This window comes from Cadophora gregata, assembly GCF_030347475.1.
Source record: "Cadophora gregata isolate MNR1 chromosome Unknown scaffold_8, whole genome shotgun sequence".
Classification (NCBI taxonomy): domain Eukaryota; kingdom Fungi; phylum Ascomycota; class Leotiomycetes; order Helotiales; family Ploettnerulaceae; genus Cadophora; species Cadophora gregata.
The window spans coordinates 973,063-1,000,776 of record NW_026695931.1 but is presented as its reverse complement, the minus strand read 5'-3'; the positions used below and the strand labels follow the sequence as shown (position 1 = coordinate 1,000,776).

The 27,714-nt window shown below is 49.1% G+C and overlaps 9 protein-coding genes across 9 annotated transcripts; 2 read left to right on the top strand and 7 right to left on the bottom strand.

Annotated features, from left to right (window-relative positions):
- Positions 1–1,294: 1,294 nt before the first annotated feature.
- ONS95_013868 (uncharacterized protein) lies at positions 1,295–3,232 on the bottom strand (the record flags this gene model as incomplete). Its single annotated transcript, XM_058507517.1, has 1 exon — positions 1,295–3,232. The coding sequence occupies one exon, from the start codon at positions 3,230–3,232 to the stop codon at positions 1,295–1,297; it is 1,938 nt and encodes a 645-aa protein (XP_058356686.1).
- A 930-nt stretch (positions 3,233–4,162) lies between these two features.
- Positions 4,163–5,941, top strand: ONS95_013867 (uncharacterized protein; the record flags this gene model as incomplete). Its single annotated transcript, XM_058507516.1, has 1 exon — positions 4,163–5,941. One exon carries the CDS (start codon positions 4,163–4,165, stop codon positions 5,939–5,941), a length of 1,779 nt encoding a protein of 592 aa, XP_058356685.1.
- Positions 5,942–7,440: 1,499 nt separating this feature from the next.
- Positions 7,441–8,664, bottom strand: ONS95_013866 (uncharacterized protein; the record flags this gene model as incomplete). Its single annotated transcript, XM_058507515.1, has 3 exons — positions 7,441–7,974; positions 8,063–8,421; positions 8,475–8,664. 3 exons carry the CDS (start codon positions 8,662–8,664, stop codon positions 7,441–7,443), a joined length of 1,083 nt encoding a protein of 360 aa, XP_058356684.1.
- Positions 8,665–9,875: 1,211 nt separating this feature from the next.
- ONS95_013865 (uncharacterized protein) lies at positions 9,876–11,721 on the bottom strand (the record flags this gene model as incomplete). The annotated part of the gene is made up of 2 exons (XM_058507514.1): positions 9,876–10,841; positions 10,933–11,721. 2 exons carry the CDS (start codon positions 11,719–11,721, stop codon positions 9,876–9,878), a joined length of 1,755 nt encoding a protein of 584 aa, XP_058356683.1.
- Positions 11,722–12,381: 660 nt separating this feature from the next.
- Positions 12,382–15,141, bottom strand: ONS95_013864 (uncharacterized protein; the record flags this gene model as incomplete). The annotated part of the gene is made up of 1 exon (XM_058507513.1): positions 12,382–15,141. The coding sequence occupies one exon, from the start codon at positions 15,139–15,141 to the stop codon at positions 12,382–12,384; it is 2,760 nt and encodes a 919-aa protein (XP_058356682.1).
- A 2,651-nt stretch (positions 15,142–17,792) lies between these two features.
- Positions 17,793–19,166, bottom strand: ONS95_013863 (uncharacterized protein; the record flags this gene model as incomplete). The annotated part of the gene is made up of 1 exon (XM_058507512.1): positions 17,793–19,166. The coding sequence occupies one exon, from the start codon at positions 19,164–19,166 to the stop codon at positions 17,793–17,795; it is 1,374 nt and encodes a 457-aa protein (XP_058356681.1).
- Positions 19,167–21,047: 1,881 nt separating this feature from the next.
- On the bottom strand, positions 21,048–21,894 carry ONS95_013862 (uncharacterized protein; the record flags this gene model as incomplete). The annotated part of the gene is made up of 3 exons (XM_058507511.1): positions 21,048–21,425; positions 21,537–21,763; positions 21,825–21,894. 3 exons carry the CDS (start codon positions 21,892–21,894, stop codon positions 21,048–21,050), a joined length of 675 nt encoding a protein of 224 aa, XP_058356680.1.
- A 2,251-nt stretch (positions 21,895–24,145) lies between these two features.
- Positions 24,146–25,575, top strand: ONS95_013861 (uncharacterized protein; the record flags this gene model as incomplete). Its single annotated transcript, XM_058507510.1, has 2 exons — positions 24,146–25,020; positions 25,105–25,575. Exons 1-2 carry the CDS (start codon positions 24,616–24,618, stop codon positions 25,573–25,575), a joined length of 876 nt encoding a protein of 291 aa, XP_058356679.1. The 5' UTR covers positions 24,146–24,615.
- A 132-nt stretch (positions 25,576–25,707) lies between these two features.
- ONS95_013860 (uncharacterized protein) lies at positions 25,708–27,218 on the bottom strand (the record flags this gene model as incomplete). The annotated part of the gene is made up of 2 exons (XM_058507509.1): positions 25,708–26,908; positions 26,968–27,218. The coding sequence occupies 2 exons, from the start codon at positions 27,216–27,218 to the stop codon at positions 25,708–25,710; spliced, it is 1,452 nt and encodes a 483-aa protein (XP_058356678.1).
- Positions 27,219–27,714: the final 496 nt, after the last annotated feature.

The following is a 27,714-nucleotide window of genomic DNA, read 5'->3' as shown; positions in this document are numbered from 1 at the left end:
ACTCCGTTGTTCTATGAGACTTATCCACGATGACGTCTGCATCCGGAAGATCCTTATTTGTTTTCTCCGTGGTTACATTATCGGCCATTGTAAGATTTCAGTATTGCACAATGTAAGTGTTGATGTTGCTGCCCGTAGCTTAGATTTTATGTCGAAATGCTTTTCTTTGATATCACAAGTATTTCGGACTAGATCGAGTTGACCAAATGAGCTCAAAAGAGTCTTATGAACCTCCAAAGCCGAGTTTCTATCCCACCGTCATGACTTTCCTTGCAAGACCAGCCTCAGATTTCAGATCAACATTGACTTCGCTTCCGGCCAAGTCCTGTCTTTGCCAGGACTGTATATTCCACCTCTTGGTCCAACAACCTCTTAGACAGTTTTCAATCGTGGTGCCTCAATCAAAGTTATCAATTGCAGATGTCAAATCCTAGTCAACTTCAGATCCGTGCTGAGATGCCTAGACCGGTTGCAAGACACGGTGAGTTTCCGGTTCAGGCGATTATCAAAGACAGGGTTGAAAACCATCCAGTCCATCGACCATCCTTCTTCTGGCCCTCAGGGCCTGTGTAATGAAGCTGTTACCCGGACTCACGATATCGCCTCCGTACCAAACTCCTGCTGTCTGCTCCCAGGCGACCTCAACCGGACACCACCTTCCAATCCCTTACAAATCCCGATTTCAATGGTCAAAAAATCGTACTTGACGTTGTGAGATTTGCAAATGCCATATCTGGATGGTATCCAAGGACGGAGGTCCTGGAAGCAGAACACTGAACTCGAATGACGTTGCCAATTCCGGGATCCAAGTCACTTGGCCTCAGGGTGGATGCGATGTCTTTCGGATGGGAGGAGTTCGATTAAGTGCCCGAACCACTTCGAAGACTCTGAATATCAGACTTCACAAGCATGCGGTGGTGCTCGGAAATGAGGCAGATTCCAGCAAGTATGTAATCGATTATCCAAGTCTGTCTTAGGACACAGAGCTGGATAGGTCAGGACACTCAAGGACGATCACAATTAAGACGAAAGAAGGGTATACTTTTGATGTCTTCTGTCATTCATTCATTCATTACCGTAATGTATACAACGGAGTCCGGAACACAGCACGGCTCCACGCAATGCAAATGCCTTCTAAAGTGGTATCCGCAACACAGTACCAAACCAAGCAATGCCCAAAAGTTGCGACCGGAACGCAACACGGTACGCCATATCAATGCTCTGAAAACACAAACGCCATATTCCCAAGTTTCCATGTTCCCAACGCCCAATGCCCATCGTGAAGAAAGCCCTACTAGTCATCCAGTCCTTCCAAAACATCATACAATTGGTAAATCAGGTTCGACTTCTCCTCAATCGCCTTTCCCAGGTTGTCCAAGTCGAGCTTAGTACTTTCTCTCTTGCGCTTTCCAAGAGCAGGATCATGGGCCTCGTAAACCCGGGAGGCCTTCGACCACTTCCCCTTCAGATGTAACAAGTCCGCCTCACAGCTTTCGATGATCTCCATGAGAGCATCCTTCGGAGGCATAGCTGGCCTTACTGTGGCATCCGCATCCAATCCGTCCCTCTGAGACACCTTCCTTGGATCACGCGCCGCCTTCTCCTTCAGTCCATCCACAATCTTCTCTAAATTGGTGACTTTCTCTGTGTAGAAAGTATCTCTCTGACTAACCTCACTGCGGAGGCTTGTGATGGTATGCTGAGCCTCTGATTTCGCCGAGTGCAGCAGCTCATTCTCTCGTATCAATTGATCATTATCCTCCTGAATCTCCTTAATGATACGCTGGGCCTGCGTGTTGATCCTTTCATGTTCAGCGACCTTCTGTTGCAAACCGGCGATAATACGCTCCCCTTGTGATCTGATCCCTTTCACAAGATCAAAATCTGCGACTTTCTGTTGCAAATCTCTGATTGCAATCTGCGTCTCTTTGTTGCGAGCCTCAGCCTCCTTCTTGTCGGAGATCAATTGAGCTGTGCGAGCCTCCGCTTCCTTCTTCTCGGAGATCAATTGAGCATTGCGAGCCTCGACCTCTCTCTTCTCCGTTGCCAACTGATCGTTATCTCTCTGGAGATGTGCAATAGTTTGTTGTGTTGACTGATTGATCTTCTCGAGATCTGCCACCTTCTCCTTCAGAAGATCAATCATTTGGTAGATGTTTTCCTCCTGGCGTTCACCCTCGAAGTGGTTGACTGGGCGTTGTCGGCTGCGATGGGTAACAACTTTGCCGTTCTGTATAATTGGCTTTGTGATTGTTGTAGTGGCAACTTCCTCGGTAGGCATCGATGGTATGACGAACGACTGACCTGTGCGCGCAGCGGATGCCTTCGTCTGGGATGCTGATGGAATGAGTGGTGGAAGTTTTGCGGATAGTGGTTGTGAAGTATTTGGCTTCGTGACTGAAGGTCCTTCGCCGAAGGAAGAACCCGTGACCTCATCGTCGACTTGGGCCTGATACTTCAATGGACTTGGTTTTGGAAGTGTGGAGAACGTGTCGTTGTCAACACTGTCGTAAGGATCCCGATATGAGTGTTTTGGGGCAATATTTTCTTTGTCTTCCTTGCGGCTGATAGCATCTGAGACAAATTTTGAGGCGGCGGCTTCCTTGTTCTCCTTTCGGATCACAGTCTGCGTCGTGGGCTTTGAAGCGGCGACCTCCTTGTTCTCCTTGCGCCCGAGAGCCTCCAAAATTGGGGATTGAGGTCGAGGCTTTCGGGGCGAACCTCTGAGACGCGTGCCATTGTTGATTGAAGCCAATGGAGAATCATCCAGGGACTGTTTGGTGGTGTGGTGTGGTCGTGGTTGCTCAATGGAAAGACTCATATCTGTATCTCCTTGAGTGAAGTCAGGGAAGGCTCGACCGATCGCTGACGTGTTGATCTTGAAGTCCTCGGCCCTTCTTGGCGCCCATCGACCGTACTTTCTAGCGGTATCACGAATTTGAGGCAGCTTTTGCGAGACATCGAAGTCCATGCGCTGAGTAGAAACGAGAGCCTCGTCTCTTTCAGGATCGAAATCAGTGCTTCTGGTAGAATCGGCGCTGACAGTGCCATGTCTAGAGCCGGTGGAAGAACTGCTGATCGTACCGTGTTTCGAACCAGTAGAGGACGCGAAAGACCGATCATTACGCTTGGAGGCGATGGAGGATGTGATGGAGAGATCATTGAGCTTGATGTTGCGCGACATCTCTGCAATGAGGCGCGAGCGACGCTGACGGGCGTCGGAGGTCGACATAGCGACGCGTCGAATTGATGTGAATTGGGAAGGATCAATTGAACACTGGAATCAAGGTGGAATGGTACAGCTGGATGCTTTGGAAAGCAATTGCGTGTGGAATTTGATTGTTGTGAAAAGTTCGTGTGACTTCGAAAAGAGACGCGTTCTGTGAGGAGTAAACAAAGCCACGATGCACGGGCAGTGGCCGAAGGATTATGAAGGCTTTTTGGCGGCCGCGCCAAAACGATGCGTAATCACCCTCTAAAGCTTCTCGCTAAGCTGGATATGGAACTACATCCGACATTCAGTGAGACTGAGTGGCTGTCATCAAAGTTCCAAGCCATATTCATGACGTTAAGCTTGGGATGAGGTGCAGTTTTACGGTAAATAGACCTAGAGGTTCTGACTAGCGGCGACCCCTCATTTTGAGGCTCCAGAACGAGGCTTTGGAGCCAGCGCCCAAGTTCTGGGGTGGATGTTGCCAACGGCTGTGGATGTTGTTTCCTCTCCAGATCCGTTCGTCTTGCATTACCACATGAACATCTTTTTCGGTTGATCTGATCTATGATGATGCCCCAGCTGGAACCTCACGCCTCGCGAACTCAACATCTTGCATCCTTGAGTCGTGAGTGTGCAATTTGTTTTTGGAGTTCTGCGCTAAGCCAAGCGACCATGCATGTCCGTTGATCTTCCGCCAGGCTTTGGCAGATTTGCAAGCCTATGTGTATTTGGGTCAGGATAGAATAACTTCGTCTCGAGTTAACAGTAACGCGCCCGCATCAACCTCGCTATTCCGGCGTAGGATGCCTCGAGGAGCACAGACTGAAAATATTGTTCCTCTCTCGTTGGCTTAGCGTCGCAACACTTTTGTGACCAGTCAAAGCAAGCCTTCCTCGGGCAACGATTACCTTAGCTCAGGAACAGTCACCCTCACTGCACACCGCGAACATGGCACAAGCTGTGAAGGATAGCTTCTTGGACCTGGAGAGGCATCGTCAGCTGCTCGAAGAGAATATCGAGAAGCTACGGAAATCTCTGCTCCACTGGCAGATCTGGGAGGCTGAATATGAAGGACTCAAGGAAGAGATTCTATCTGCGAAGAGCACCCCAACTCGAGAAGAACTTCTGGCTATTGGTCGTGAATACGAAGGAGAACTGGTCACACAGAAGGAACTTGAGGATATCTTGGGCACGAAGGAAGCACGGTCTGCAGGGCAGGTGGTGAACTTATTGGATCGCCGAATAGACTACGTCGAGCAGAATGTCCGAACCATTCAGAGACAGATTGAGACAGCAGAAGGCAAACTGGCGGCTGCCAGTATCATCAGTACACCAGAAGTGCGAAACGAGGAAGGTCTTCCTCTGACAGAGATCATGGAGGAACTTGATGAGGAGGGAAATGTCTTATCAAGCCAGTTGTCTACGCCAGGCAGTATGAAGCCACAGCTTCTGGAAGCACTGAAAAAGGCCGGTGTAAAAGACCTGCCATCAGACACGGGATCTGAACCCATTTCCGATGATGCAGAGCCGGCAGCGTCTCAAGAGAATACCGCCGAACATTCGAGCAAGCCAACAAAGTCTGTGAAGAAGGGTGTCAGTTTTGCTGAAGACACAAAGCCCGGTCCAGAGCCGGAGAAGTCGAAGACAGCGAAGCGCCTCGAAGATATAATGAAGATCGCAAAGCAGCAAGAAACTCCTCCCACTGACCCTCCGATTATACCAGCCAACGAGACTGCAGAGGATGCCGCCCTTCGTCGAGAAATGCTGCAATACGGGATGTCCGAAATCGGAGCTGTTGTTGCAGAGCTGGATCTTGAAGAGGGAAGCGATTGGGACGATGATGATTACGATGAGACGAGCAGTTTCGACGACGAAGACGCTTTTGGCAGATCTACTGGAAAGCTTGTTGACGAAGAAATAAGACAGCAAATGATAGAACTGGAAGAGCGGCTTGGCGTTAGAGCAATGCATAATGTTGGTAAAGAGGCCGGAGAATACGACGTTGTCCAAGAAGGTATCGGTCGCATTGTAATCAGCGGCAGTGAAAGCGGTGCTACTCCAGCAGACTCGGCAGGGACAAATACTGTCACAAACACGGACGACCAGTCCCCTACAACATCATCCAAAAAGTCCGTGAGATTCTCCGAGAACTTGGATATTTCGCCCCCTCCGTCAGCACCAGTGTCTTCTCCGCCGGTCAAGAAACAAATAATAGCAGCGCCGATCGGTGATATTATTGAACGCAAGACTCCCGCAGAACCAGCAGCTCCTGCGCCTCAGAAGAAGGCATCTCGATTCAAGTCTGTTAGAACTGCTACATCCCACGTCCTCAACGGTCCTCTTGCATCTGCCTCCCCATCCACAACATTGCCTCTACACGCTGCCAAGCCATCCACTCCAAAACCTTTCTCGACAACCATCCAATTCAGCCCAGCGGAAGATGCAAGTCGGACAGTACCCACGGGTCCGGAAGGCAAGGTGATCGCACCTACGATCATTGAACGCGAGACATTGAACAACGTTTCTCCTGCAGAGCCAGACGAATTCGACCCGCATTTGCTCCACCAAGAAGTTGCCACAGAATATCACAAAATGCGTAACAGGATGATCCAGAAGCAGGGTGGGTTCATGAAGGAAGACGAGAGCGAGATCGTACCCTTCACTGAGGAAGAGGGTGGGCCGAAGAAAGTCAGTAGGTTCAAGGCCGCAAGGTTGGCTAAGTCGTAGGACACTAATACAACTTGGATGCATCACGAAGCCGACTGATTCACCCAGCTGTGATGTGCAATATCCTTCAGCGTGTGTTCGACGATCTGCCTCGGTCTCCTGTGTCTTCACAAACGATTGTACTGAGAGTCCATTGCCCCCTCCACTGCCCCTCCACTGCCTTTTTTGTTCTTGGGTAACTGGTTTCTCCTTTTCTCTACCCGCGGGGCCTTACCCTCTCTGCCTCATGTCTCGTACCTTAAACTCTGCTCTATTTATCGGAACGCACATTTTCAAAATCAAATGATGGAGAGCATTAGCCCAGTTGCTCCCACATCTTTCAACTGCGTTCCAAGATCAAATCAATTAGGGCTCTCTGACGTCGTGATCCCTTCATTCAATGATCTCGGGGATTCGTTTCACCCTTTACATCTCTCATGGCCACATTCGTGCTCACGGTGGCACTCTGTTTGCTGTTAGTCATGCCTTTTCCTTTCTGATTCTCTTTCTCAAGTGTCTAGTCCATCCATGTGTGTTCAGGGTTGCTGATGGCCCCGAACTGATACTTTGGGTGTGACCTTGAGCCCGCCCGATATGGCTCTTCCTTTGCCGGAAAGTATTGCCAAGATGTATCATGCTTGGATATGCAGTCTCTCGTTTTTTCAGGGAGAATGAACTTGCCTTGACACTCGTCGAAAAGGCGAAGCTGACTCGCATCATCTATGGCTTTCTCAACGGATCATAAATTATTGCATGCGCTTTTTAGACATGACAGATCATCTCATCTTACGACGGTCTTCTACATACTATCAAGGGAAAAAGCCGTGCGTTGACGGTTGCTTTTTGCCTTGCAATCATCTCCCTTGAGCTTGCAGCCTCTACCAAAAACATTTTGGGTGGGAATTTGACGCACCATCAGACAGCTTGAAAGAGCGTGGCACATGATGTATAAAGCTGCAGAATCAATTGTAGCGAAGCGTGTTCTCCCTTAAGCAGCGATCCAGCTTAGGTCAGGGATATTGTTACTTTTGGACACTATACTTTTTCTCGATTCCAACAGGCGTCACCCCGCGATCTCATCGTACCGGCCCTGGTGGGTCTACAGTATTAGAGAGCAGGCATTTTGGATCGCAAGCGCAGTGTTACAAACGGATTCAAACGATAGTGAAATTGCTATCACAGAATGATGAAGTAGCTGTAGGAGCTTCGGTATGACCCCGTAAAGTATATTCCAAATCCACTTCAAGTCCCCTAACCAGTGAAATTGTGAAGTAATGAATGTTGCCCAGCTCTGGCTCCTCTTTGCACCCTTCTTCCTGCCCAGCACCAAACAGCGCACATGTTTCCACTCTACACCAGTTGAGAACAACGAGGCATAAGGACAGTTTTCTTTCGTCAAATTGGGAATCCATTCACACAGCAGTACGAACAAAAGAAATGAGGAAACCAAGGGCAATCTCTCCAACACAACTGTGGTGAAACGAAATCCTTTCAAGCCAAAAACTCTCAAGCAAAAGCAATCAGGCCTTAGGCGCCCAAAATCTACTTCTCTTCAACTTTGGCGAATCCGGCTTAGGCGATTGCTCAGCACCTAATCCAGTAGCAGTACCAACCACATGTTTCCCAGAAGGAACGCTGTACATCGTACCACGTGCAATGACCGTCATGTCCCGATCGAAGATCAGTCCAGTCGGCAGGGCTCCAGCAAAAGTGTATTCTTCGCCGCATAGATCGGTAAGTGGCGATGAAGTTGCAGAGGCTGTGGATGCTATGGGAATTTGTATGGGTGGACTTGGGGTTGGAGTTGGCGTTTGAATTGGGGTCGAGGCTGAAGGTGTTTCGCTGGGTGTAGTCGAAGATGAAGTTGAAGATGTTTCGGTCGATGAAGCTGTGGATGAAGGGGACGGCGTAGCTTCTATTTTGGATGTGCTCGATAGTGAAGTATGTATGCTTGATATGCTCTCTGTTGATGATGGTGAAGATGTTGGTGTCGATTCTGCAGTTGAAGAAGAGGAGGTAGATACAGTAGAATCAGTTGATGCAGAAGAGGAAACCTGGTTTAAAGATTGTCAGCGATTTCCACGGCACAACCGTAGGGACTCATTTTGGCAACTTGTTGAAAGTAGAGGTCAAGTGGCTTACACTTGCGGTCTTCGTCAGTACGGTAGTTGCCTCCTTGATCTCTGTCACCGTATTGACAGGGATCAGTTTTGTTGTCAAGGTCGTGAACGTATCTGTTCTAGTTTGACAGGCTGTGACACCAGTTCCACCGGGTGGACAGCTTGTTGCTGTGGATATGCTAGTTACAGGCTCGACTGTAGTGGTCATGGTGATCTTATTGGTGCTTGTGATAGTTGTCTTGCAGTCCACATTTTGCGTGACGGAGCAACCTTCGATGGTTTTGGTGATGGTTGTAGCTTCGGTGTAAACGCCACCTGCGGTCCGTTTGCTCTCCTCAAGTGTTGCTGTGGGGGAAATTGGGAGCTGTGTTGGAGGTATCTCTATTGAGGTTGAGCCATGTGTTACTCATTGGACTTGGTTCAGATGAGTTTACCTGTCGAAGTTGTCACTTTGCCATCTGGCAATGTGAGAGTATACACATTTTTGAATGTAATTGTATGTTGAACCACAGGAGGCGTTTCATAGGATATGCTGTAGCTTGTCAACGTACTCAGAGTTGTCACCTGGGCATAGACATTGCTTAAGAGGACCAGTAGAGTTGTTTCGAGGTAGATGAGCTTCATGATGTCAATATCCACAAGTATATGCTTGAAGCAATTGATAATTAATTGAAGAAGACCCCAGTGAATTTGATGTGCCAAAGAGGATGTGGTATCTAGTGCGCTGCAGAGCACGAGGATGAAGTTGAAGTAGAGGATCTACAAATCATGGCGGGACGCAACAAAAGTTATACTTGAGCTCAGTCCAAATAAATGGCTGTCACGCATCTAAATGTCACTCAACTTTATCTCAGAATAGAATGCGGCCGAGCACATAATCTGCATTCATGTTATGGCAGAACCCATCATCAGTGCTTCGCCACAGCCAGAACCCAGACTTATCTCACGTTAAATGGCTGAAACCCTCCGCTGAAATGCACTCACATCCCAAACTAGCAATATCACCCCCGTTCGAGAGTTTGAGAACTCAAGAATGACCTCAAAGCGTTGGACTCTGCTCAGGTGTTGGAACAAAACAAGCCAGATCGCCCATTGCAATGGTAATTCTTCGCCCCTTCCACGACATCTCGTTTCAAAGAAATGACCGAATTCTATGTTTAGGACGAAACAGGATATTTATAAGACGGTTTAGGCACATCCAAAGGGAACTCCAACAGGAGGATTGTTGATGTTGGAAGGTCGCAGAAAAGCGACCGATGCCCCGTTGTACGATGCACTTTTGTGTGTTTGGATTTTGACGAATAGGAAGACGAGTAATATTGAACTGAAAATTATGATATGACAAATTATATGACTTGAAACAGGTGTGTATTAGATAGAGCAATAGAGAGAAGGGCTGCAAGTCAAGTGGGAGTGATGGTGTTGTAGTTGGACTAGCGAGGCTGGTCGTGCTACTGTGTCTTCGCGATTACCGTAGCTTGAACTATGCACATCCTTCTGTGTGCTAGGACTGAATACGGGCTGGAAGATAGAATAGGTGTATTGACTGGGTAAGTATATACTATGTCTCTCTATATGCTAGAGGATATGCCACTGGCCCACTGTCCTCCGTCAGTGAAGCCCTCTCATCTATCTACCCCTTCGGCTTTGAGAAGCCAAAGGTGGTAACCTGCATCAGATACCATTCATGACTACCATATGTCTCCACAGGAGGGATGGTAGAGCAGTATCGATCGGCTCATCTAAATGCTCCTCGATCCTTGTTTTCCTGTGTGCATTCAGGACCACAGGGTCCGCGCCATTCGACTGAATCCATTCACCACTCAGACTCGTCTTCACATAATCTCACTCGCAAACTTACTCCTCGCCCTGATCCTTGGTCCATAAAAGACCAACACCCACGGAACAGCCGTCAACAACGCCGCCAACCCGCCGAGAAGGCTTGCGGCACCCTGAAACGTCAAACCATTAAACATCTGAACCGTAACCAGTGGAAAAATACCACCTAATATATTCCTGCAGAAGGATTGCGCCGCCAGCGCCGAGCTCGCATAGCGATGGTACGTGTCAGCGAGGTAGTTGAAGGTAGCGAGATATATCGAGTATATACCCATAGTAGCACACGCGATGGACATGGTGGGCACGATCCACGGAATGGAGTGGAATTGCGACCATCCGAACCAGAAGAGCCCGATGGGGAGCAGCGCGGATTCGATACAGGCGAAATAGAGACGGCCTTCTGGGGAGGACAGATCGATGGCTCGTCGGATGCGGCTGGGGTGCTCAATGTTTTTGGCACTGGAGGTAAGGTAGCGGGCTAGTATGCGGTCCTGGTAAATGGAGAGGACTGTAGACAGAGAGGCCCCGACGCACATTGCTGCAAAAACAGCGCCACTTTGTTGGGTGTCGAAGCCGTGGGAGCGTCCGAATACAAGGGGAATGGAACCGAATGTTAGGTAGAGTACTGCCCATGCGAATGCTACCCAGAGAGAGAAGAAGAAGACAACGGGCTCGGTAATGAGAAGATGGAAAGGCCGGTAGACGGAGATGCCTATCATCTTGGCGATTGACTCGCGCTCTTCATCAGACTTGACTAGCCATCTAATTCGTTGGCTTTCTGTTTTCTCGAATTTGACAGCCATGTCGAAACCAAAAAAGCCTGCTGCTTCTCGTTCCTCGTACCACTTATTGAGACACCTAGATTTTCTGCTCAGAAGGATACTCCCTCGAGTCTCCCGGAAGAACACAGTGACCGCTGTAATCAAACAGCCGCAGGTAATAACCTGAACCCAGAACACCCACTAATATACGTCAGCTCATTTTCATCGAATGCGTTTTCGAGTATGACTGTGTTGTTGTTTCAAACGCAGCAAGTTGTATGTATATACGTACTCTCCAAGAGGTATTCTGAGCCACAAACCCCGAAACCAAAGGACCCATCCCGGTCCCAAACAAGGCACCGCCAGAAAAGAGGGCCATTGGTGTGTTCCTCCCCTCGGCATGATACAAATCACTGACCACCCCTCCAACCATGGTCGAGAAAACAGAACTCCCAGCACCAACCCAAAACCTTGCAACCAACATACCTGCGAAAGTTGGTGTAACAGCGCAGCAAATCTGACAAATCAAGTACACGATACCGGCACCGACGAAGACGGGATATCGGCCATTGATCTCTGAGAAGGGTGCTAGGACCATAGGAGCAATAGCGAATCCGCTGCAGAACGTGGTGATTCCAGCTACGACGGCAACCTCACTCACTTTCCATTCAGCAGCCATCTGAGACGACGCAGGAGCATATGAGCCAGCGGTATATGCTGTGATAGCTGTAGCTATACAAGAAAGCCATATCATAAAACTCTTCCTTGACTCCGGCCAGTCGAAGGGCGAAGTGTATTTGACGAGGTCTGGCTGGGGAGGAGCTACTTGTCCATCTGGAGAAAAGCTCGTTGACGGTAAAGGGAGAATAGTTTCAAAAGTAAGAAAATGATAAATTATTGGCGAGTTCTGATCCAAGATATCCGAGGCCAAGTTTTTGGTTACGGAAGCTGACGATGAGTCCTCGATATAGTTATTCGTTTTCTCCTCGTCGCTGTCTTCCTTGTTGCCGAAAAGTGTAGGGTTCTCGGAATTGCGCCCCAGGTCGTCATCGGACGGAAGGTCTATCTCGGGAGCAGCCATTGCTATCTACTCTCATCTCATGTAGCAATAGCAATGAAGGAGAGGAATCGTAACAGCTCAGACATCTGGAAAAGAAAAAGGGAAAGAAAATTGAGGTAAACTGGTCTTGGCACTGGAAATAAATACTTTCTGGGGCACGATGTCACACTTGTGCCTTACCCGGCCGTGACTCGATGACTTGACCCAGCTAGAGCCCTGTTGAGTAAAGTGGCCGATCATAGTCTCCGCTGGAGGGTCCTTATTGGGAGGATGAAGTTGCGGATATGTGCCATGAAGTGGGTGGAGTGTTTTATTCCCACAGCCAAGACTGTTTATCCCCGGCTATTAGGTCAGCGAACAAGGCTGGACGAGGCTGATAGACCGAAGTCGGCTATTCATGAGTAAACATGAATCTTATTTGGTGGGGAAAGCAATAGAGGAGACGTATTTGCCAGAACAAGTTCAATAAATATCAACTATGCTATAATACCCAGTCGACGAAGAATACAGAAATGTGCAAGTGCACTACATAGATAGCCTCTCAAATGGTCGGTTCCCTGTCCAACGCAACATGAATCGTAATCCTCGTGAACACACTTATAATGTTTTCGTCTGCCGTCCATCTTGTCTCGCTCATATTCCTTGCATCAAAACCAATATTCATCAAATCCACTGATGGTATTAAGCAGTCCCACCGATGCCCAAACCAACTCTCATGCCCTGGTTCTGTGCTTGTGCGCCAACGCTAGCACCACGTTCTCGTAACCTCCTCCCCTCCATCAGGCCCCTCAAACCGCGTTTTTGCAATCCTATAACAGCACTAACATCACCCTTCCAAACATCTCTCTCGCGGCTGGCCCTCTGCCCGGTCTCTGATGTCCCCACACTACCACTCAAGTCGGACTCCGATACGTCACTCGCAACACTACTCGTCGCGCTAGTAGCCTCGTCTTCTTCTGGCTTACGACCTCCGCCCACTGCAGTGTTGATTCGCAAATTTTGCTGAGCCCGAGAACTGGCATCTCCACCAAGGGCTCCGATATGTAGCACCTGAGGTGCTGAACTGGGATTTCCTCCGGGGACATCCTGGAAATCCGGGGACAGCCAATTCTCCCCAAGACCTGAAATGGAGCTTGTTGAGCGGCCGCCACCGGCTGCCATGGCCGACGCATTGAAAACTGCTGCAGCATTCCGGGAATCAAGGATCTCGTGGAGACGCTCGACGACAGCTTCGAGGAGGCCGTCAATCTTGTAAGGACGGGCGATTTGTAGAAGGGAACAGAGTATTTGCGGAGTGCAGTGGGAAGAAGATGCAGGCGGCAGAGCGGAGGTATAGATGAAGTGGAGGAGCGCTTTAAGCGTCAGTTGTGTGTGAGGTAAGTACAGAGTTCGTGGTCGAGATGAGGGAGATAGTGTGCTAGCATCTGGAGGAAGTGATGAGGTCGCGACTTCAGCTGATACTTGATTCCCGGGGGCGAGTGACGAAGTAGACGTGTTATTCAAGGTCGAAGCAGTACTCATGCTTGAAGATTGAGCACCAATACTGGGAGTAATGGTCACACTACTGTTCCTACTCGGGTTATGACGGAACACATTTTCAGGCCGGAGGGTAGCCGCGTCGTTGCCGTCTTGTGTTGCAGCACCTTCTCGTAGTAGTTGCACAAAGTATGGTCCCCATCTCCGGGCAACGACTCGAGAATTGACGGGTATGCGCTCTCCGCCAACGCACAGAATATCCATATCTGCCAACTCCCGCAACCCGAGGGCTGCTTGACCTAACTCTTCAGCAGCTTTCGATAGAGAGCGACCGCCGGCAGTCCAGCCAGCTTTCGCACCAAGACTTAAAGAAGGAACGTTGAACGGAGAGCTTGCCGAGACAAAGCCCGACATGGGTGCCGCTCTCCTCGGATTGTCATACAGACCAAAAGCCTCGAGCTCAACCATGCAGACATTGCTGAAGTTGATACGACGATGATTGTAATCTTCAACCAAACTTCTCTTTCGGTTTCCAAGAATAACGAAGGTATTTCGCCGGTTCCAGAGAACACCTCTGTTCCAACTACCCTGGCTGAAGACGCTACCGCCGGCATCAATACGATTCCAAGTCAAGGTTCGCAGATCCAATGCCCATAAAGCATATTCTTGTTTGGAAGAAGTCAGATATGTACCGCTAACAACGAAGTTGGTATCGATCACTCCACCATTGGGGAATCGTAGTCCAGGCGGCGAAAAAGTGCCTTGCATTGGCTTCTCAGACAATGTCCCATCGGACGACCGTATCTGAAGTTCCAACTTGACATCCAAAAAGTTGTAGTTGGAGTAAATCAACATAGATGATCCAGACTCCCTCGATTCCTGTGCCATGTTACCAGTATCTGATTTCGTGGGCGAGCTCTTTCCAAGTCGTGAAGTAGCACTGCTCGGAAGAGGAGCAACAACACTGCGATATGCTCCACAACTCTTTCCCAGTTGTTGTGTGCTGGTCCATTTTAGACTTCGAAGGTTGAAGACGCTGATCTGCTCAATGTAGTGATTGGCGCTATCCTGACCTCCTACTACAACCATTTCAGCCCCCCCAGTCCCATCTAGATTGACACCCAAGGTCCCCGAATTGGGATTTGAGCCAGGAAGGTTGTGCTGAATTGCGGATGAGGCTGCACTTGTTGAAGAAAAGGTGGCAGATGATGGAAGGATTGTTGCGCAGTGAGCATATCTTCCTTGTGGTGTGTCTTGGGTGGGAATGAACGTCCAGGATTTGGTTGGCGCATCATAAATGTAGATATCGGACATTACAACCACTTCTGGTTGTGTCTCTTGCGCAGCTGCTACAGCTTGTGCCTGCCCCTGTGATGGAGCAGGAGACATTCCACCATAGCACACAAGTTTGGTATCTCCAAGAGGACATACACTGTGAAAGTATCTTGGTGGGGGGGTATCCCCAGACGCATCAATCTTTGTCCAATGCCTCCTTATGAGATCCAGCTCATACAGGTCCGATGTCAAGACTGGCCTGGAACGAGACAGGATCCGCCCACCAAAAACATATAGCTTATCTCCCAGAATCGTAGTTGTAGCTCCGACCAATGGGTGTGGCTCGCGTCCAGTCGTTCGATGTACATTACACATAAGACCAGACAGATGCTGAGATGATCCTCCAGGTGTCCCTACTATATTGCCTCCGCCAGACCGTGGCTGGGCTGGCGAGGGGCCCGCAGATGGAGGCCCATTACTTCGAGGTGTCATGATATCTCTCGTCTCGTCGTCAGGCTCGGGCCTGTTTGCTTCCTGTCTGGAGACACCTGCCTGGCTACCACCCATATCTGATAGGTAAGAGCTCGAAGGAGGCTTGAAGCCACTGGCATACATCTGCGACTGTCCTGGCCCCGACGTCGCCGAGTCCATCGTGCTTGTCCGACTTCCACTCATGGCCTGTCGTGACATTGGAGCGGGCGTCTTGATGATCTCAGGGAAGTATGGGTTGTGGTAGGTCGCGCCCTGTAAGAGTTCTTCAACAGGAAGGGCAGACGGTGTCCTGGGCAGAGGCTTTTCGAGGATAGAGTCGCTGGCACTTGGTGCATGCCTCTTCGGTCGACGAAATTGCGAGGTGCTCGCAGATGCTGGAGAGGGATCGAGCGGGGTTGAGGCTGGTGAGAGTCGTTCACCAATCTGTATGTTCGCAGGTCGATTATGCTGTCCCGAAATTGATCCCAGCTTCTTGATGCCCCTCCGGACTCCTGAGAGGAAGTCGTTCCTCTCGGGATAAGGCTCGTCGTCCGCCGACTCGTTTGGGGAGGAGGAGAACTTCGACTCGAGCGCGCCTGGAGGCCGCAAAGTCAGCTTGTCCGCCATGATCACTCATGCTGGAAAGAATCGAAGAAAGGGCAAAGGAAAGTAAAAAGATACAGCTCGCCCGCAGGCGAACTTTCTACATTACCGACTGTAGGGATCAATGGAGAATGGCTTACTAGGAAAGCGGACCTCTGGACAGGGCTATCTCGCGTCAAGACCTTTCTCCGCCTGAACACTCGGCGTGATCAACTAAAGCAAGGTGTCTTCCGTAATTTGAATCCCCGTTCTTTGGGTAGCCGATGCCGATTGTGCTCTGTAATAATGGGGGGCAAAGAAAGGCGGAATCGTTGTCTTAGATCCACAGAACCGTGCGCACTCGGACTGCTCAAGGTTGTTGAACCTGGACCTGGACCTGGAAAAAAGAGGCGTGTCTTCCGACTTCCAAGCGCTGCCTTGCCCTTGTCCCTGACCGGTAACCTGGAATAATGGAGCAGATCTTGAGCTAGAGTGCGAGCCAGGAAACAAAGTTTCACGGCCTCTTACTGTAAGAGCCAGCTGCGAGTTTCTTTAAGGTAGTTTATCGCGGACAAGGATATTGTATCGCGTGGATTATCCACAGTTTTCGACTCGACGGCCTGACGTGCACCGGCTTGATTAATGGCTTGCAATTATGGAGGACCAGCCTTCTTTGTGATAGTTGCTGCACGAGTGCTTCGGACAGCCTTCTGCTCTCCAGTACTCTGCTCTGCCTTTTGCCAATGCCAAACCACAGATATCTTAATCTCCGTGCGGCGCACCGGATGAGGAATATATGGCACCACCGTGCTGTCGGCTCGTCCTTATTTTGCCGTGTAATTCCAAAAGAGGCCGTACCGCAGGCGCTTTTGGATAGTCCGGGGCTCTGCCTCCAAAGGGAGGGTTTGGTTTTGTGTTGCTGGCGCCGAGCCCCAGTTGTCGCTGTCTTGTCTTTGGCTGACTGCCTTGTCTCTGCGCTCCCTTCCCGCAAACGTAAAATTGTGTCGCTCGCTCGCTTCGACTTCGACTTCGACTTCGACTTGGACTTCGAGTTCGGTTGCTGGCAATGAGAGGTCCCTGTCTGCCGAAGGTGCCCTGCCCTGCCCTGCCCTGCCCTGCCCTGCCCTGCCCTGCCCTGTCCTGCGTCTTGTCTTTGCTGATGTCGGCTCAGACAACTGGCTGGCTTCAGGTCTTGTCGTGGGTTCTGCTCAGACGGTCCGAGCAACAGAATCCTGCAACAGTCGAATCAGGGGCTGCAGTTCATCCCAAACCCTGTCCCTTCCCACGTGTGAACCCCGTCGACCTCCTTGTCAGTCTTACTCTTATGTAAATTCGGCAGCTGCTCCGTCGTTCCAGTATCCATCCGAGAATAACTCCGTGTTTTCTAGAAGGCGGCCTGCATTTGCGTATCCACAGGGACAGGTTGGATGTCTACCGTCGATCGAGTCTGCACCTGGGTCGCCTAACTTCGTCATATATTGCTTGGTAGCGCAGCAAAGCGCAGTCTCTGGAGTCGGAGCTCTGTAAGAATTCTGGACGTGCAAATGCACCTGCCTGTGAGTGAGGAATCCAACTACCGGTAGTCGCCCTGTGAGGTCAAAGTTACTCGTAAACGCTCCTCTTCCCCCTCACTACTACTGGTGCTTACTTGTTGTCAGCCATTCCGCTTTGGATGAAGGTTTGGAAGGGAACTCCCGCGTGCCTGTCACAGTCTCAGGGCTGTCTTGTACCTGGCCGCTAGAACTACTGTAGAAGCTAGAACCAAAAAGCCTAGGACTAGTTAGGCAGACCGCTTAGGTTGCAGCAGTATGGAGTCTCTCGCTGATCTTAATCCTACCCTGAATTCCTAATATCCCGAACTTGAAACGAATCGATTGAGTGGATCCAACCGCACTTTTTCCTGATAAGGTCTGGGTTCTCCATGTCTTTACTGGCTACGTTGCTGTAACCGAGCTTCACCAAAGATTGCACCGGAGATGAAACGAAACATTCGTACAAACTTCGTCACAAATGCAGTCGAGCGTGCAGATGGCCGATAGGGTTAAACTTTCTCTCATGTTCTCACTTCCGGTGATCCGAGCATGTGGATGTCTTCCATGCCGTTGATGTATGGAAGCATCCCCCGAAATATCACATCGTTTTAGTAATATAACTAATGCAAGTCATTCTTGAATTACATAAAGCTATGGGAGATGGAAATAAGTCTAGATGCTGAATAAAAAGGAACGACAGCTTAAACCACATCCGTATCAAAATTCGCGCTTCCAATTTCAATGAGCTGGAAGATATCAGCCGATGCAAACAGCAAAGGTCTGAGGCTTCCCAGTCACGAAGCCAGACTGGTCAACATCGCCTGGTGCTGGCACATCATCATAAGGGAAAGCATATCCCCTTCCGTCAGCATTCGCCAGGTGAACAAGTCTCGAATAGTGGTTTGTTACTGGATGTGTGTAGAACTCAGAAACCTGCTCGTTGGTAGGCTGCATATCGTTGGTTAACAACGTGGATCTATTCAGCGCAGCACTGATACGTGCGGTCAACGGACCCATTGCCTCCTTGTTATCACGGAAACAGTTTGTACTGCAACTGAAGATATCGCCGGTGCTGGGCTTGGAAAAAGTGCCGTGACCTTCGAAGCGAAGCAGGTCGTCATCGTTCACCCAGCCCTCGAGAACGCCGTAGGATGCTTGCGTGTCGATGATCAGAGGCTGGGCGCGGTACTTGTCCCAGCAGGCATTGACGTACTCATCATAGTATCCTTCGAACTTCTGGCCACCGCTCATGACGCGGGCGTTGTTAGGACTCAGGACACGAATAGGCTTGCCATCTGATTCAACGATGAGGTCTTGCCAGTCGGGGCACTCGTCTTCCATGGAGCGGATACCGTCAACAACTGATTGCAAACCATCTTGATAGAGGCCAGCGACAGATTGGACCTCGCCACGTTCGGTAGTGAGCGACATTGAGATGGGGAGAGAGACGAAGTCAACATAGCTGATATTGGCGTAGAGGCAATCCTGGGTATAGGTAAATTCACAGAAGCCCCAGCTGGTGTTTATATTGGGGTCGGAGGCATTCGTGACGGATGGCTCTGCAATAGCTGGCCCAGGATTGAGCTTGAAAGTCAATTCCTGGTCCAGAGAGAACCAGATACGACCACCCGCAATATGAGGAATGGTCACAGTGACGGTCTCGCCCGTTGCGCCGAGTCTGATAGCACAGTCCACTGGAACCTCACTTCCAACTTCGGTGATTTCTTCTTTCTCGGGAACGTAAAGGGTCTTGCCATCGGCTTTCACAAAGCAGACCTTGTTGCCCTCGTCGACAAGTTGGCCAGTGATGTAAGCAAAGACCTGCTCAGCGTTGGTTCGATTCTCGAGGGTGATTTGAAGACCACCAAACTCGAGAGAGCGATCCTCCTCGTCAAGTCTTTCCTCGCACGGTGCATCTTCCTCAATGGACTCCTCCTCTACACGCTCCTCCTCTACACGCTCCTCCTCTGCAGGTTCCTCCTCAACTGGCTCCTCCTCTACAGGCTCCTCCTCAAGTGGCTCCTCCTCAATACATGTTTCTTCGACAACCTCGGCAGTCTCTTGCTCGTAGTATTCTCCATCATTGACGTGCTCTTGAGTCTCATACTCAGATTCGCGGTAGTCACTCATGTTGCTGGTCGTTCGAAGTTGGGACGTTTGCGCGAAAGAGTCTCGAAAATCGAATTGAGGAAAGTGGAATTTGTATTCGGGTACGAACAGGAAAGATCCGGTAAAATGTAGCTGGCGTTGAAGGTGTTATAAAACAGATTGTGATGATCAGGATGCCAGATTAGAGGAGAACTCTTCAGGTTTATATACCTGAATGCTCTACCCGGGGTCTTGATGTGGTCACCAAATCAGAGGAATGAAGTTCATAGCTGAGCGTGGCTGTCAAGCTACGAGGCTGACACTCTCAGCGGTGATGCCGATCTGGAGGCATCGTGAGAAGTCCGCCATTCTGCATATACCATTCAAATTCCACCGAGAATGAGTTCAACACCATGTCATGCTGGCAGGTATATCCTCGCCAAGATGCCCGCATATGCTTTAGCTCATTGAATGGCGTTGAAGATTCCAAGCTGTGTGGTACTAACATTCATTTCAGCAGTCATGATCTTTGATGGTGGACAGGACCGATTGTTTCGGCAGAATGTACCAAGTTGCAGCTGAGGTCCTGACCGCCCAAATTAAGGAAGGCTGATGCTTATGGCAGGTCTATGCACGACTGCATGATGTTCGAACAAGCGACTGCAGTGTAACAAACCAAGTCCGCAAGACAAGATGATTGTCATCACAGACATTGGGTTGGTTGGCTAGAGGGCCATACAGCAGCGTTTGGCGGGAAATACCCATATTGGTCCTCCGTATCTTCAGTGAGTGCAGTAAAGGCTGCATGATGTATGAGATCAAAAAAACTTCAAGCAACGGTGTGCAGGAGGTCTTTGCTGGCAAGGAGAAATATGACAGAAGCTGACCGCGGAACCCCTGTCTCGAGGCTCGAAGACAGTGCAAAATCAATTATTGCGATCTCTAAACAAGCATCCGAGGCTCAGCTACAAACTTGGGGATGAAAAATCAATCTGAAGCCTTCCTTACGATGGCTATCAAGTGCCTGCTGATCAAAGGTGATGGGGCAGACCTAGGTATTAAAGGAGGGCATTGGCACGGAGCAACTCTCAATGTTCGCTGGGCAAACAAAAAATAATCAGGCGTGGCTTGCAAAATCAGAGCTGGAAGCGAGCTTTGGCGATGGCTGACATACAGGCCTTGCATATTCATCAGACCATGTCATACCGTCCACTCTATCTGAAAGAAAATCTTACTCAGATATACAATCTCACCGACATGAGAGCCCTTAGAAGCCTGTGAATGAATCTTCGATTGCTCGAAGAGGAGTTGAAACTCTCAGGTTCGATCTCCATGCTGTGTAGAATACAGAATCGCAAGTCAACAAATAATGACGACAAGCACAGGAATAGAAGTTTATTGCATTTATTTTACAGGGCCAGACTTTTGGTGAGATCTGCAGGTCTGGAGCAACAAGAATAAGAGGTGACTGGAGAAAAGAAATGGCACGATGTGAAAATATGTGACGATACTATGGGAGGAGAGAACGGCAACCTTTCGGCCACCTTGTTGATGTAGCATTCAACCTATGAAGTGCCAACTCATGCATACTAGGCCGGCCACTGGAATCTAGCTTTCTGGTGGCACGAGGCTGGATAGAAGGGAGACGACTGATGATCCCGAGGGAAACGGGATTGCCCAGAGCGGAGTGAAAGAAAACGCAAGCAAATGCTTCCATTAGTAGAGGTCATGTCCTTCAATTTCACTTGAAATTCTGCGACGCCGTAGAAGAAGTTTTCTGGTCCTCTTCAAGCCCAGCAGAAGTATTATCAACTACGGCAGCATATCGGCGTTCATACCTTATTTCATTAATGGAAAGGCCTACTTTGCAACCCTCCAGTTTATCAGCCCACGACGAGGGATCTAGCAGGCCCAGGCCCAGCATCAAACACTCTCTTCATCCTTGAAGTCCACTTTCCTCTCTTCTTGCTCCACAGACTTTCGCATACACAATGGGGCCAGAAATCCCATGCCGCCTAACATCATCGGGCCAACAATGACGAAGAGATCCATGACGCTGACGCGCAATATGATGACCACCACCTCCACTAGTACGAAGAGCCCCAACAGCGCATACATTTGCGGTGTCATATGCCGCCAGTGTCGTTTCCCCATAGGGTTCATGACCAGCATGAAGCCTGAAATTGTCATGATAGATAGGAACGCTAGGGTTGAGACGCAGAAGATGATGACGGCGAAAAGTGCAAGGGGTATGGAGGGCCATAGGTCGTGATGAGCGTGCCATGAGATGGCAGCTGTCATCTAATTTTCACATGCGTCAGTAATATGTACTTGAATAGCTGTATCACAAATTCTTGCTGACGCTCAATTGTCCCTAATTCTTTTCGTCGACCACAAGGAGACGAGACTCACCCCACCGATCATATCACCAAACTCGAACCATCCGAGCCCGACATTCGAAGCCCATCCACTGAGTCCCATCAACAAACCAGCTACTCCCAATGTGCGACTTAATCGAGCTTCGTATGCATTACTGTAATCGAGATCCTTTAATTCATGGATCCAGGAGCTTCGACAATCGGCACAGATAGGATCCGAAGGGGTCGATGCGCAGGAGGGACATTGCCAATTAGGCTGCACTGGAGGTACGTTAGTATTACACTCAATTGGAGAGACGAGTATTGAGGCTTTGAGCTGTACCTTCGAACGGCCCAAGTCCCAGATACACAGAGAGCTTCTCGACGCCGCCTGCGATATTGTAGAGCGCCATGTTTGCTGTTGGAATACGTTGGATAGTATTCTGCACCGCAAAATGTCTAGATTTTCCTGTTTTCAATCTCCTCTTTCGAGATTGGGGAAAGTCACATCTTTATCAGATGCTGTCACGGATACGAGATGTTGTTGTTGCTGCCAAGTCAAGCTTGTGGTGGGCGCAGCGTATCCGCAATTTCTATATCAGGACATTCTATCTGACCAATCACGGAGGAGAGTCAACATTCAAGTTTCTACCAAGTGCTTGAAAACTACCTAGGCACTCGGGGCGGGGGGAGAGGGGGGAAATCAATAAAAAAGAATTCAGGACACCTACGGAGGTATTTGATAAATATGACTATATGAAGACTCACTACTTGGTAATAAGAAAAAAAAAAATCAGATCGAGCACCAAGGGACTCGCTATTACATAGTTCGTAAGCGCAAGAACAAAGAGTGGAAAGACAATGAAGTACTTACAACCCTCAACCTCAGTCTTACACTCTTGCGAGTCGTAGGAGGACCGCGCGCTACCATTGCGCCAAGCACCCAGTTTTGTCTTCGTTAAGGCGAAAGACATTGTAGAATCATACGTGGTTTGACGAAAAATTTCTTATTTCATTACATATTAGCATTTGCAGAAAGCTCTTTGGAGTTCCTTTACCGAGTCCCACACCCCACTCTACCACCCCACTCTACCACCCCACTCTACCACCCCACTCCGTCACTCCACTCGATGTTCCCAAGTACCTCTACCGCTCTACACAGAGAAATCTTTTGTACTAAAGTCTGTACTATCACAGAATTCTTGTCTTAGATCCTTGATGAAGATTTGAATTGCTATATCTAAGTTTATGACGTTAGGCTATTTACTCTATTGCCTTGGCTCTTTCAAAGGCCTTGGAGATAAAGAACCAAGGTAGATGTCGCATCAGGATTGTACTGGGTAAGTATTTAGAGGTAGTTTGTTAACTACTACCCAGAAGTACGCCCTCTAACCACATATCAAGGTGGCATTTTAGCTTCTTTAAAGCTCTCGCATCGCTTCTGTTGCTTGGAACCCCCAGGTATATTATACTCCAAGGCCCCGTTACCACGTCAATTCTACCTAAAAGCTCAAGTCTGCCTAATAACACGAGTTGATTTATGCATTCATTTAAATACGACCTGACCTGCAGCAAGCAAGCAACTAATGACAACGGTTTTGATATGATAGCCTGCGGGTTTGACGTCCATCGCTGGACATTTTGTACTGGGTGGCAGCAGAAGGATCTTGGACGTTTCTGAAGAAGGAATGATAGTGTCTAGACACCTGTCTAGAATAGGCATTACTTCCCAGAGTCGGGAGCAAGCTTGCCATTCTGTATAGCCTCGAGGTCGAGCATAGGTTGGTATTGCGTAATCTTTATCATTTTCATTTGCCTCTTAGTCCTGAATAGTAAAGTTGTCACCGTCCTCGAAACTGCCATCATAATGAGCCAGCCAGTTGCTTTCGCTTAGTGCGTTCTCGGATTTGATCTCAGTCATGTTATCCCCCGAGAGTGCCACTTAACTAGCATTCGTCACTTCCGTCGAAATTTTATAAGATCCAATAGTACCTTCTCTTTTTCAGTTTGCAGACATCTATAACACAGAGCTTCTAGGGCAATTTTTCTGTCGAAACAGCGTCAGCGACTCTCTTCGGTATCACACACATCATCACGTTCTTCTACTATGGGAACGGCACTCTCATCACCAAGGCTGATGCTCAGATGATCTATATGAAGACAGTCGGACCAAGTCCTAGCAAAAATGTGGCAATGAATTGAACTGACAAGGGGAGTGCTGTGGTGATGTAAAGACCTAGCCCTGCTGCTCCGGACATGATTTGGGCATTCTTGGTATTGATCGTTGGGTGGTAGACATACTTCTAGATTACCTTGTCTCGTTCTAGTAGGGAATATCTTGGGAGGTTGCTGTTTCATATGGAACTGGCTTGGACACAAGTTAGCGTTGGGCATGTATTTACTAATTTTCCCGAGTTGCAATTGCTTGTGAAATGATAACAGTCAACACATGAGCGCTACGGAACACACGTAGTCTTGATTACTTCAGCGCCACGTTGCAGAATCTTGCTTTAAGAGCTGTCATAAAGTGGATTTCTTCTTGTTGATGGTCCACAATTGGCCATTTAGTGCAAAACCAACAACTCCCCGCCCCCTCAGCCTCAATTGTGCCTCTAGACACCAACAAATGAAGAATACGGAAATATCATATCCTAAAAGCAATACAGGGCTTAGAATTTCTACAAAGCTGTTCATATTTTTTGTATTCCATCAAACATCCCCAACCGCAAATATGTCACCTATCGCGAACCTCCCAGTAGCAATCCTTTACAACAAATCAAGATATCTCTCACGTCTTAGTATCTATCTAGTATTCGGAAAATATACACTCGCGTCATCAGCACTGTCTGAGAATAAAGCTCAATCCACAAACCATCGCAAGAACAACAGGATGGAAATGCTTGTCACTAATTTCTGTTGGTGTTGATACCAACTCGCTTATCAAAACCAACACAACTTCCCCTCCCTCAGCCTCCACTGTGCCTCAAGGAGCCAGCAGACCAACAAATGATATACTCCACACTTAAGGTGACGAGAGTAATGAAGTGCTTCGACTTTTCCATCTCAATCACGATTCCAAGTTTCCGTCTTGAAACGGATCGGAACATCAAGTGTTCGTCTCAACTACAAATAGAATGTCATTCATCAACATAGACCTACCAATAGCCCTCCTCTACCACCATTCTAAGATCCTCGAAGGTATAAGCATACGCATGGGAACAGGTACATTCTCAAGTACGTACCACTCGTCCCCACTGAACCCCTCCATCCATATCATTCAAAATTCAACGACGTCTCATTTAGAAACACCTCCTATCCCAACTCGCGATTCAAAACCATGTCCCTCATGTCTCTTCGCGCCAAGACAAGATCTCTGCACGCTCTGCCGACGCAACTGGCTTCAAAGCATAGAACAACCGATACCATACCAGCGGATGCAGCATTTGTTTCTAGCGATCATGCATTTTACCTGTGGCTGGGTGATCCTCATAGGAAACATGGTCAATGAGTGGTGGAGTCCTGGCCCGTTCTTTTCGAAAGTGAGTTAAATCTGTTCTAAAGATGGAGAAATGAAGGAGAGTGAAAGGAGGAATTGCAAGAGTTAACTCGTCTCGAAAATACAGCTCCTGTACCTCATCTCCCCTCTCCTGCCTCCACCTCTCCTGAGCTCACCACCATCCTTCCCCTTCACAGTCCTCATGAATATCTTGGGATGGATCTCCGCACTCATCACTTTCCTCACCCTACTCCTGTTCGTTCTAGGCTACATGCTAGAGTACAGCTGGACGAAAACGCGCCTTCAGGAAGCAAGAGAACGACCTAGAGTGAGGCGATTCCGGCGGCAGAGAAATAAGGATATCTGTTGTCCTGGATTATGTGTGCTGCTGCACATGGTTGGTCTTGGTGTTCAGATGTATGTCACATTGTTGTGCTGTACAGAGCAGGAGAATAGACTGGTCATGCTACCTTGGCAGTTGGGGTGGCATCACTTGGTAATGCTTGCATTTAAGAGGCTGGAGAGGAAAGAAATCGTGGACTTGGAGAGCGATGGTGGAGATATTGAGGTGGAGGGGGGCTTGGCGAAGGGGGCTTGAGTGGTCCTGGAGTTTGTAGTATCGTGATTGAGAACAGGTTTCCTCTTAGAGGGTGATCTTATACCGCTATGCCAGATGGTCTCGTCGTATAGCTTGTTCTCGTGACTATCATTATCCGTCATATCAATCTCGTCATAAATCCCTCACGAAATTCCTAACCTGGTTCTGCAACGTCTTGATCGCCTCCCTATCATGCCAGAAGTGCCCAGCACCAGGAACCTCAATATGCCGGAAATGACGCTTCCCTTCCTCTTTTCCAGCATCCCTCAGTTTCTCGGACCAAGCCCGTAACCTCCTAGCACTGACAAAGACATCATCGTCTCCAAATATCGCAAGCGTCGGATCTACCGTGAACTTCATCTCATGCTCCGAGATCGATTCCTTGTCTCGCCAGCATTTGGATGTCCATAATGTGGCTAGACTATTGATTAACCCCTGAAGGGGTGACACCAAGAGGTAGCCAATTTGCAAGCCTTCCACGGCACCGGGAATTGCTTTTAGTATTGGATTATCATCTATCATTGCGATTTCGCCCGTCAGACTTGTTGCAAGCGAATGACGGGACCCGGGTCTGCTCTGGGTGGAAGACGCAACGGAATCATGTGTGTTGTGCCTTTTCGGTGACATTCGCTTGTGTTTGCCAATCGATCTGACTCTGTCCACGCTCTTCCTCACCAGTTCCGGAGCATCGATGGAAAATGATCCTCTTCCTCGGACCGAATCATGGCTTGCCCTGCGAAGATCCTCTCCACCACCCATCCTAACACCACTAGGCTTCCGCCCTTTCGAGTAGAGAATCTCATCTGCGTTCAAACTGCGACCCCGACGGTGTGAATATGTTTGTAGGAGAGCCGAAATCTGAGTGTTTATGATCTGAGTTTGCTGTGTCGCCAGACAATCGGCACGTAAACGGATCTCTGCATATGCTGAGCCTGGAGCTGGCGTTTGAAAGGGCGATATTATAGAGCTGATTATGGGTGGTAACAGACTCGTTATCAAGGCTCCGTAGGAGTACCCCGCTAACAGAAGTCTTGGTTGCGTATTGACGACACCACTTCTCTCCTTCTCGGATGTAGATGACAGTAGATCTGCGGACGAGGTAGGGGCCAAGTATTGCGAATCGCTGAAATGCGGAGGAGAAACTGCCTGGGAAGGAACGGGAGTCAACTCGTGTAATTCGGGGTTGGAGCGCGTAAATGCTGGAAGACCGGCTGGCAAAGGAAGCGGTGACAAAAGATGCATGTAAAACACCATGAATGCAACGAAGCTGATGTAATCCTTCTGCTCGGCCTTTGCCTGCCATGATGTCCGCCCCTTTGAAGACCCTGCCCCTCTGCAGACAAGAAGTTAGCAACGCAATCAACCGGTAAGTCTTGACGAGGAGTTGCTTACCTAAAATTGAAGGTTCCAACCACAAAGTTTTGTTTCAACAGAAGGCCGACAATGCACCTCACGACTGGATCGTCCATGGATCCACCCATAGGAGCGTATGGATGTGCCACAACCGCTGCCTTCTTGTTCCATGCCGCGAGGTGTGAAATCGAGGTTGGCGCCAGGGAAGCGGGGTGATAGACGCGACAGTCCAGTATTACATCCTCCTGTATAGAAGGAATGGTGAAGCTCAATGTAGGAGGAGGAAGCATGGCAGGCAAATTGAACCAGAAGCCTTGGCCCCGGAGAGTTTCACCCGATACTGTGAAGCCAATTCAAAGCCAGCATCGTGCTGTCGTGGAGGTGACGACGAGGGAGGAGTTGGGGAATGTGATGCGATATTAAGGTTCCTGGGTCGGTCGGTAGGATTCGAGACGCTGACTGCGACTTTGGCTTCTTTTGAAGACGTGTCCAGGCACAGGTGGAGGAGGCGGGGGAGGAGAAATTGCTGATCTGATCGGCGCCTTTTGGCAGGATTGAAGGCGACGATGTCATGCTGTTTCGATCCGGCTGCTTGGGCTGGAAGTCTCATGAGCCACGAGCCAGTCAGCGAAGCAGCTCAGCTTCAGGGCCGGTGTCTCGGCCGGCAGTGGCATTGTCGGCAAGCTTGTTTTGTGGAGCTGGCATTTCGTCTCCCCGCCTTCCGGCACCCTTCCCAGGCATTTTTTATTTACCTCCACAACTTGAATCATACAAGTCACAATATAT